Below are 11,285 nucleotides of genomic sequence, written 5' to 3'. Positions count from 1 at the left end.
AAAAAGTTAAGCAGTTACTAGGTTGGAAAAAACATATTAAAGTATGACTTGCAGATTCTTCATATTTTAAGTTGACCCCTAGGTTTACTTATGAAACCAAGAGAAATTATTGTAAATTAAGAAAAGTACTTAGTAATGAATATTAGTTATGTACATTTCCATCCTTTCCAGAGAGGCAATAAGCATTCTGCAGAAACAAAATTGTTGCCCTCAGTTTTAAAATTTCTTTGGAGGAAAATTATTGTTCTATAAACAAATTTTAAGCTTAACCTTTTAATTTATTCTGTAGTCACCTTTTATTAAGTGTCTAGTATATGTTATAGTTTTGATTGTAGTTAAGTAGAGACATGTTTTTGGACCAATATTTAGGATGCAACTATAAATAGGTAAGTCTATCTGCTTAGAAATATATTAATTTATTGTCTAGTTAATTTGAGTGATTAATTAAAGTGTAATAGCTAATAAACATTTAATAAATATCTATTAAACACAAACTATAATGAAGTTATTTAAACTTAGCCATCAAAATCATAAAATGAGTATACAATCATGTATATGTGTTACATAGACACATAGGTACTTATACTTTTAATAAAGTATGTGCATAGCTTCATGCTTAAAACATGAATTTATAGGGAAACATCTTCTCTTGGCTAAATTAGCAATAAGGTAAGCAATGGAAAGTGAATAAGAGAATATAGAAGAAGACAAAATGATCATCAAATTTGGGACACAAAGACCTGTTTATGTTATAGATATTGGGCATGCAATAATTAGAACTTTACAGAAAAGACTGGGAAGTCATTGCGAAAGAGGTGTCTGGTACAAGACAGTAAAAAAGGGTGTGCTTTTTTGTCTTATAAGGTAGTTCCATAGTTAGACAGTCCTCACCGCTGTGCTCCATTGAATGAGTCTGATGATAATGCAGGCCACTCCTGGGGCTTAGATCACTCCTATGGAGTTCGCTATGAAATATTCGAGCTGTTCTCTGATTCCAGGCTAGATGGTCAACTGCTTCCAGGGAAGAAACTTCTTACTCCTGGAATATGAAGACCTCCTTTGTTGTCTAGTTGGGTACTTGTTATGGAGGATGAAAAAATGAGGTGTGAAGCGAAGGTTTTCAGGCTGGATGAGTTCTTTTCTTTTTAAAGTCACATATTAGAATACCATCTTGTGCTCGCTTCGGCAGCACATATACTAAAATTAGAATACCATCTCTGTGTGTTATTTTCTGCTTTTGTTGCAGAATGTTTAATAGCAATATCTGTGGGCACATAAATATATCAATTTATACTACACTGTAATGGGACTGGAGTTGAAAATATTTGCACATAATTTTAGTTTACTTTTAATTCTCAAAGAAATTTTATGGGAACCTGTAGACATTCTGTGAAAGGTCGATTGGATTGGATTTCACCTTTTCCTAAGGACAGTGATTATTTTATGAATAAAACACAGAGAATGGATGAATAATTAGGAATAATGATGATCTCAAATGACACCAGCAGTTAATGTTTTTGTTGAGTTTTTGTTTTTTGATGCTGCCGTCTTTAGAAGTTATAAAATGCTAGCATAGGCTAAAAAGGCGTATGATGTGCAGGATCAAGGTAGGGTGTAACTAATACAGGCTCAGGTAAGAGGCTGCCATGCATTACTAATGAGAGACTCAGCCAAACAGTTGCCTGCAATTTCTAAAGCTTCAGATCTTGTATGTAGTTAGAAAGACGGGAATGCCTTTATGAATTACTTTTTTGCTAAGCAGTATTTATAAGAATTTGACCACTCTACAAATACATAACCTTCTAAGATGCCATCATAGAAAAGAACAACAATTTGGTTACATTTTAGGGAGAAAGTCTGCACTGAAATGAACATTGTGAGAAAACTCAATTTAATGATACCTTGGAGTATATTCTTGCTTCATATACTGCTGTTTTCATTGCAAGGTAAGAACTCATATAGAATTTTTACTTTATTTCATTGTATTTTAGTCTTTGTTGCAACTGATAGGAATAGTTTGTCTTTATACTATAAAGCACTTACTTTGAAGTAATGACAGTGAACAGATCATTCTTTTGAAAATTCTTGATAATGTAGATAATTTGAGACTTCTGTGTTTTTGTCTTTTCTTTAAATGTTAAAACCATGCTTTTATTATGTTATGCAACTGTACTGAAAGAAGCTCTGATTCTAACTTTTATCTTCTGAAGAGTGATTTAAAATATTTGTCTCTGTAATTTAATCATTTAAAATTTTATAACTAAAGAGAAATTGAGTACTGAAACTTTCTTTATACCAGTATACGGAAGAATGGTAAACAGATGTTTTAAGAAAGACTTTAACATTTGGTGCTAAGAATTGATTTTCAGTTATTTTATAGCAATCTTATTTATAAATTCAATTTTATAAAAATATTTTATGGAGAAAGCATTTATTTACCCCCAAAAATATTTGTTAATTTCTAATTCCTAAAAGAGCTGTATATTTTGGAGCTTGTAGGAGAAGAGGGAGAAATTACTAAAGTATAAAAGACTAGTGAGGTCAAAGATGCTATTTTCTAATCCTAGTAAGTGACTGAAACTCCTCGGACAAAATGTCATAGAGAGTCGAGATGTGGAGTGGACTTTGGAGATAAACTTGTCTAACATCATTATTTTATGATATGTATGGTAGCATGTTGGAGTTTGCCATTTGCTAAGTGGTAGGGCCAAGACTAAAACTTGGATCTCTGGACTCTAAGTCTCATGCTTGTCCTAGGGTTATGTCTCTGCGTAAATCTAGGTGCATTGCTCCTTCTTTCTGGATTACCAGTCACTCTGGTGTCTCACAGGGAATTTGCTGGTTAAAATCTTTCAGAAAATGCAAAATACGTAAGAGCTACACTCAGTCAGAGTTTTAGAATCTAGTTTAAAATGATCTGCTTAGTAATCAGAACATGTGACCAAGATATTTGTAATATATATATTTGATTATTTATTTTTCTCTAGCAGGATATATTTGTGCATCATCCATCTTGACGGAAACATCAAAGTGAGTATTTCTTGTTCTTTATGTCCTCTGAAACATACAGCCAATAAGAACAAGCAATAACTATATCTGCTTTTACAAAAAAAATAAAGAAAATATTTTACAAAATAAGGGCATTATATGTAGTTCTTTAAAACATTTCCACAAATTGAAAATTATCAAGCATTCAGTTGCTTATTTATGAAGCAAATTTTTTTCACTTTTATTTTAATGATAGAGGAGTTCTTGGAGGTATCCAAAGACTGTAGATACTAAAGAGACATTACTTTCAATTCAAAGATTTGTAAAGAAGTTATACTCAGTAATTACCCATTTTATATTATTATCTTCAATGTACATTGCTGATTACAAATGTGCTGTATCTTAACATAGAGTAAAACACTTTTTAATGGTTAAAAAAATAAAATTGAGCCTGGCTGGCATGGCTCAGCATTGACCTATGAACCAGGAGGTCATGGTTTGATTCCTGGTGAGGGCACATGCCCAGGTTGTGGGCTCGATCCCTAGTATGGGGCATGCAGGAGGCAGCTGATCAATGATTCTCTCTCATCACTGATGTTTCTATCTCTCTCTCCCTTCCTCTCTGAAATCAATAAAAATATATTTTTAAAAAGTAATAAAATTGATCTGACACTAAATAATGAAAATCATTCTTTGGATTAAACTGATCTGCTTAAGGAAAAGCAGAATTCTATTCCCCATTGAGTCTGGTAAATCACAGTATGATGTGCTGACTCACTTTAATGCTATCCTGCCCTTTATGACATGGTAAAGGAGTAAATATTAGGTTTGATAAAAGTAAACGTGCTCTTGGCAAATACTTATCTCACCAGTTTTATGAAGTCATGTGGTGAAAATAGCATTGCATGTTGTTGCTAAAATACTACACTATTTTGTTTATTTCTCTATCTTGAAGTTCCTTCCTAAAATTCATTTATATCAGAGGCGGGAAAGATTTGGGGACACTCCCCCGAATTTTGTAAAATGAGACAGCACCACCACCCAAATCTAACCCCTCCAAAAGGGGGAGGGGGACCTTTTAAATGTTAAACCAAGAAAGACCTCTTTGATAAAGTGATGGAAATCAGGAGGAAAACACCAGCCCTCTCTTGGGAAAGGCTTGTTCAGGTTGCCTTGGGGCCTTTGACTATACAAGTTCTTTTTGTTTTCTTCCAGAAACGGATTTAATGAAAACCGACAGAAAAGAGCTCTTTTAGCAGCGCAGGTAGGTTATGCCTCAGATGGAGAGAGAGGCAGAGAAACAATCCATTCTGCTTTGGGACTCTGCTGTCACTTCAACAATGAGACCATTGTGGAAGGGAATAAAATGCTAAAAACAAGACAGGAAGGAGGAGGAAGAGGCACAGTAACTTCTCTACTGCTTTTCTGTGCCCCTCCAATTCATGCTTAGTTCACATTTACTTGTTTACTTGCTGTTCACCTCCGTTTCCTACTGAGAGGCTCACAGCATTTGTGGGGGATTCAATCTCATCTACTTGCCAGAAAATTTAAATGGGTTTAAAAATTAAGCCCCAAATCAGGACAATGTGACAACAGAACAAACACAAGCAAATGGAGCCGATAAAGGTGTAAATGATTGGAGTTAAATACTGCAAAGGTCATCAGAGATGTCCCTGACAAACAGCTTTTATATAAATTTAAGTTATAGGCACTCTGAAGAGGTAACCTTTTTTTTTTAGGGGTGGGATAGCACTGAACTTGAGGATGTATTTTTGCCTTGACCTTTTTATATAAAGGGTATTGGATAATATAATTGCAATATCTTCAAACTATGGTTGGAATGTTCAAATGAGTGGGTTTTAAAAAACATTTCTCTATAAAAGATGGATGGCAAAAGAGAGAATCCTAACTTAAAGGCATTTCTTTGGAAAGTAATATGATTTGAGCATTTAGATAGCAAACAGCATATACATGTATATTCAAGGAGGCTTTTGTCAAATGTTGAAATGCAATACATTTCTGGTAAATGCCTAAATTTTAATATTTTTTTGGTGTTAATTAAAAAGAATTAAAGAGAGATTTGATATGCTATTGTGACAATTTAGAAGACAGAACTAATTTATTTTAATTGAGTGATAGGTGTGCTGAAATGGGCAAAGGATTGTATATGAAATGGAAATATTTTATTTTTTCCTATAAAGAGTGTTTGGTGTACTTAAGTACTTATATATCATGTGAAGTGGTTAAAATGATCTTTCTCTGAGAAATTATATGTACATGTTCGCCAGTAGACAAAATTAACCACAAAAAGACATCATCTTGACTCAGTAGAAAATCCAATTTTTGAGGAAAACTGCATTCTATTGGACCCACTAGATTGAAGAACCTTGAGACATATCCTACAGTTGTCACATGAAGTGACCTATTGCTGGGATTACACAGCGTGGGGAAAAGTAGGTTTACAGATGTGAGTATGTGAAACACAGAGTTTATTCTTGTAGTATTATTTATTAATTGTTATATCATTTTCCATATGAACAACTGTAAAACTACTTTTGTACCACCCTTATTATTGTCCTTATAGGTGTCTTAGAATTTGTATAATTTACTCCAAAGTAGTTACGGTAATACCCCCTTTTTGTTAATACGTTAGGAACTCACCTTGTTTTGATTTCTCTTTTAGAGAGAAATGAATAAGACACTTGCCTTTTTATTTCCTGGACCTAAAGCACATACATCAGGATTATTTAATATTTGAACATGTTTTAAAAGAATAAATTTTAAAGAAGGACAATGAAGTCACAATCATGTGTTGCACTGTTTAGGACTGAAATTTCATCTGTATAAGTCTGTTCCTCTCTCCAGATTCATTCCCCTGCTCTAGGAAGACAGAACACTGATGGATAGATATCTGTGCAAGTAAGAATTCAGAAATATGTTGTCAGTGAGATGAACAATGAGCAAAGGAAGGGTAGGCAGGCTTCCCTCAATGGTGTATTTGTGTGCTGCAGAGATTTCTCATTGAAAGCCTGCATTTCTCTGTGCTTCTCAGCCTCCTGTGGAGATGTAATCAGCAAGGAGGAAGAATGGCCTATTCTTTTTTATCACTTATGTGAATACATGCACCCACTGCTTGCATTTTTTCCTTTCTTTTTGCATTACATTTAAAAATTATCCTGAGAGCAGGGGCTGAGACCTAGACTCAGGTGCAGGTAATTGATTTAGGGTGTGCACAGTCAGGGAGAGAGAAAAACAAGAGTAGGAAGGCAGAAAACCCAATACAGCTATGTTAATGAGGGGCTTTTTGCTTTAGGCATCTGGGGCTCAGTCTTCCTGGGGACTCTCTGAGGGGCTGTGTAGAATGTGTGGTAGAGCTGTTTCTCCAATGGATGGGGAAAGCTGGGATACTTATTCACCAGCTCCTTTTCCTCCTTGAATGTGGGCAGCTGCCTGGGGGGCTTAAATCATCCCCTGGAAGGCACTTTCTGTGGTCTGTCCTACTTGTGGTCTATTTCCTCGGAGGGAAATAGGAAGAAGCTGGTGTTTGAAGTTGGAGGGTCTCAATGTGCACAGAAACCCAGGTGCAGGTGAGGTCGGATGAGAGGATGCAGGGAGGGGCATCCACAGAATCTTTCATAGACATGGTTCTAAACAGCCTTGGGAGGCAGGTCATTCCCACTCAATAATGTCTATTTTCAGTTTAGTTGGTGTTTGTTGATGACATACAAGAGATCATACTAAAGATAAACATGAATAGCAGTACTTGTTATGTAGAAACTCATTGTTTCTACAGTGGAGGCCTGTAAAGAATTCATTTCGGTGTAACTTGTTCATTGAATCTGAGACACCACCAATTACTTGCCATTATTTATATGACATAAAAAACAAAAGCGCTCCCAATTATAAATAAAAATACCATTCTGAGTTCAGATCTGTTAAAAAAAAAGTGAAAATGATGTGTCATGTCCTACCACTGTTGAAATATTATAGTCTGACACATGGGATGCTGTGGTCATTAGGATGCTGTGATAGCCAGGAGACTGGTATTGTCGGTAGTCATACCTTGTCGTGCTAGGTAGTGAGAGGATAGGGAGCAAAAAATGAGTTACATACTCTTGCCTTAGTCTAGTGTTGTCCAGTGTATTCAGTTTTTGCCTAATAATAAAAATATGTAACATGTTTTAGAACCCTTATTATGTGCCTGGCACTATTCTGGGTACTTTACTTATCCCATCGCATTTAATCCTTACAATTCTGTGATGCAGTTACTGTTATTCCATTTTATAGGTGGGGAAATTGAGGCTGAGAATGTTAAATAATTTGTTCAAGGGTATAAGCCTGTATGAGGCAGAGTTGAAGTCACTGTTCACTTTTAGTGAGCATCAGAGATAATTAGTTGGAGCCAAAGAAGATTTTGGCGCCCAGTAATATTGGTGGTTATGCTAGATTTAGGCAGCTGGAAAAAAATGAGACTGAAGAGAGACTATAACTTGCTGTCTTGGAGAAAATCAAGGTCACAGACTGTTGTGAGTCTGACTTGGTTTGAAGAGAGAGGCAAGGGCAAAAAGGGAGATTAAGTAGTGAGGATAAAACCCTGGAGGAATGAAAGCAGCAGCAATGAACTTGGGACTGTGATGTGAGCCAAGGGGTTTAGAAAGGAGTCTTAAAGTAGTGAGTGTGGAAGTTCTTCTGCAGGCATGGTTTGCCTGTTAAAATAAAAAGTACTTGGTTGGAAAATGCCAAAATAAAACTTTACATGTAGGAAGGAGAAGAGAGCCCTAGCCAGTATGGCTCAGTGGGTAGAGTGCTGGCCTGTGGACTGAAGGGTCCCGGGTTCGATTCTGGTTGAGGGCACATACCTCGGTTGCAGGCTCCCTGCCCTGGTCGGGGGCATGTGGGAGGCAACCAATTGATGTGTCTCTCTCACATCGGTGTTTCTGTCCCTTCCTCTTCTTTCCACTCTCTCTAAAAATCAATGGAAAAATTATCCTCTGGTGAGGATTAAAAAAAAACAAAAGGAAGGAGATGAGAATATATTGAGAAAGGACTTTGTATCTGAGTCATATTCCGTATCACCCTTTCTTCTTATCCTTTACCCTTCAAGTTTTTCTAGCATCCTCTAGTTCTCAATTTCACAATTAGGTGGCAAAATTTTGGAGCGTGTATTCTGTGAGCATAAAATTGCCATTGGAAAGGACAGTGCTGCAGACCATATACTAAACTAGAGGCCCAATGCACAAAATTCGTGCAAGAGTAGGCCTTCCTTCCTCCCGCTGCCGGCACCAGCTTCCCTCTGGCACCTGGGACGTGGGCTTCTCTTGCAGCCTCAGCTTTGTCTGGAAGGACGTCCAGTCTAATTAGCATATTATGCTTTTGTTATTATAGATTGGCTTTGAGTTAAAATAAAAATCACTATTGATTAGTTTTAGTAACTCGCAATTATTTGCTACTAATCCATATTGACCTCTAAAAGTATTAAGGTTTTATCTGAGTTGCTTAGATTAATATAAATCTCTTGTTAATTTTCTGTGCGAAAGGTACTATGGCAGAATCTTTACATAAATTGTTTTATTTATTTATTTTTTATTTATTTATTTATTTTTAAATTTCTTTATTGATTAAGGTGTCACATATTTGTCCTCATCCCCCCATTCCCATCCCACACCCCTCCCCACGCATGCCCCAACCCCCTGTTGAACTTAACAGTTGGATAGGCTCATATGCATGCACACAAGTCCTTTGGTTGATCTCTCCCCCCTCCCCCCAACCTCCCCTGTCCTCCCTCTGAGGCCCGATAGTCCGATCGATGCCTCCTTGTTTCTGGTTCTGTTCTTGTTCATCAGTCTATGTTGTTCATCATTTCCCCTAGATGAGTGAGATCATGTGTCACTAGAGATATACTTATAAGAACTGAATGTGAGATGAGCAATAATAGTTATTCTGACAGGCAAATGAATCAGTCTGTAGTGAGTTTCTTTCTGGACCAACAGTTCTTTAGAGACCCAATTTCAATGTCCACCAGTTCCTTATGTGTACATGTCAGCACTGACCCCTCAGCTCTGGATGGTGGACAAATGGTGGTAATGGAGGTCCGACTCCCTCTGGTTTGGTCTCGGCCGGACCCAGGGGCACGGCTTCACCCGGACTCAGGGGCACGTGGCCTCACCCAGACCCAGGGGCGCGTGGCCTCTCCCAGACCCAGGGGCGCGTGGCCTCACCCGGACCTAGGTGTGCGAGACCTCACCCGGATCTAGGGACATATGGCCTCACCCGGACCCGGGGGCGCGTGGCCTCACCCGGATCCAGGGACACATGGCCTCACCCGGACCCGGGACCCAGCCTCACCCGGATCCAGGGACACATGGCCTCACCCGGACCCGGGGGCGTGTGGCCTCTCCCAGACCCAAGGGCGCGTGGCCTCACCCGGACCTAGGTGAGCGAGGCCTCACCCGGATCCAGGGACACATGGCCTCACCCGGACCCGGGACCCAGCCTCACCCGGATCCAGGGACACATGGCCTCACCCGGACCTGGGGGCGTGTGGCCTCTCCCAGACCCAAGGGCGCGTGGCCTCACCCGGACCTAGGTGTGCGAGGTCTCACCCGGATCCAGGGACCCATGGCCTCACCTGGACCCAGGGGCGCGTGGCCTCTCCCAGACCCAGGGGTGCGTGGCCTCACCCAGACCTAGGTGCGCGAGGCCTCACCCGGATCCAGGGACACATGGCCTCACCTGGACCCAGGGCCGCGTGGCCTCTCCCAGACCCAGGGACACATGGCCTCACCCGGACCCGGGGGCTCGTGGCCTCTCCCAGACCCAGGGACTCGTGGCCTCACCCGGACCTAGGTGCGGGAGGCCTCACCTGGATCCAGGGACACATGGCCTCACCCGGCATAAATTGTTTTATTTATTGTTATGACTACACAAAATAGGTACTGTTGTTCCCATTTTACAGACAAGTAAAGGAAGGCAGTAAGAGGTTAGGAAACTTGTCTAAGAGTAAGTACTCTAATCCGGGTTTCTCTGATTCACAAATTCATGCTTTTAACTCTACAGTGCCTTGGGGACTATTAAAATACATGTCAATATTCTATGAACCTTCAAGTGTTAGCTCTTTGGAGAATGGAGGTGACACACTGCAGCCACAGAAGCTTCTGTGGATGGTGCCTTCACAGATGGGTCTGCAGGCAGTGGGAACATCATTGTCAGTCCATTGGCCTCATGTATTTTCTCCAGACCCATCTGCACTTGGGAGCATCAGAGAACTGCTACTTCTGCAGGCAGGGCAGTCAAGCAGTCAGTTAATGCAAAAATAAAGACTCCAACCAGGCTCTTTTCCAAGGAGGGTAGGGAGGCAGGCGAGCCGAGGTCAGATAGGATAAAGAACATGTCAAAGTCATGTTGAGGCAAAACCACGGCCTCACTGAGATTGCCTCAGTAACCCAAGAAAATAGAAAGCCAGTACCTTATAATCTCTGTATTTTTTAGCTATTTTCCAATTTGCCTGTTTGGCTTGATTTAAATAATCTAATTCTCCTGAATTTTTATTTCTTTCTTTCCAAGTTTGAAGCAACATCTCCAAGATACTTCTTCCATGAAGCTATTAATTGGGGTGAGAGTAAAATAAAAGGTCAGTGCTACATGTATGTTTTTGTATTTGCTTTCTCCAAAAGACCCTTTTTTGGGTGATATAGTGAATCAACTCTTTTTTTTTTTATTTCCATATAATGCAAGAAGGAAATGGAGCCAGGGTGGTAATAATACTTAGTGATAATTTAGGTTCACTTCTTTTTGGGAAACAAACAGGGTTAAACACCCAGGCAAAGCTGATAACTGTATGACCAGGACAGATATCCTTGGGCATCAGAAACTTATTTTCTAAAGCAATTACTTGTCCGTTGGTCCCTCCTTGACATCCTCTTTTTGCTTACCAATTTCCTGTTTCTGTTAAGCAGAAGGCTGAGGGTAGTTTGAAATTTAATTTATTTTTCCTTGCATTTAAAATAACAAGACATTCTGTTTTGGGCTTAATATTTGTTTTCAGAGAATAAATAGGGCTGTAAATATTTTTTGAAGGACATACATTTGTTCACCTGAATTTTTTAGGCATTATTTGTTGTAAAAATGCAAGATGGTGATATAAGATAAAATTTAAAGATAGTATTGCCCCTTAGTGGGAAAACCCTGCATTTAAGTTTATGAAAAATATCCCTTACCTATATTTACGATCAAAGTTGAAACAGCTCATTTTTCTTCAGTTAAGATATACTACTTAGAGAGTTGTCTGTGTTTAAGTG

At 38.9% G+C, this 11,285-nt stretch overlaps 1 protein-coding gene across 2 annotated transcripts in view; it reads left to right on the top strand.

Annotated features, from left to right (window-relative positions):
• The first annotated feature begins 1,867 nt into the window (after positions 1–1,867).
• The window catches only part of OTOGL (otogelin like), a 143,405-nt gene continuing 133,987 nt past the window's right edge, over positions 1,868–11,285 (top strand). For both annotated transcript variants that reach the window (XM_054719732.1, XM_054719731.1), the window contains exons 1-4: positions 1,868–1,946; positions 2,991–3,030; positions 4,204–4,252; positions 10,552–10,618. In XM_054719732.1, the coding sequence (XP_054575707.1) occupies positions 1,868–1,946; positions 2,991–3,030; positions 4,204–4,252; positions 10,552–10,618 (235 nt within the window). The remainder of the gene's footprint in view (positions 1,947–2,990; positions 3,031–4,203; positions 4,253–10,551; positions 10,619–11,285) is intronic.

The sequence above is a fragment of the Eptesicus fuscus genome, chromosome 7 (genome assembly GCF_027574615.1).
Source record: "Eptesicus fuscus isolate TK198812 chromosome 7, DD_ASM_mEF_20220401, whole genome shotgun sequence".
NCBI classification, from domain to species: Eukaryota; Metazoa; Chordata; class Mammalia; order Chiroptera; family Vespertilionidae; genus Eptesicus; species Eptesicus fuscus.
This window is presented reverse-complemented; position numbering and strand designations above follow the sequence as displayed.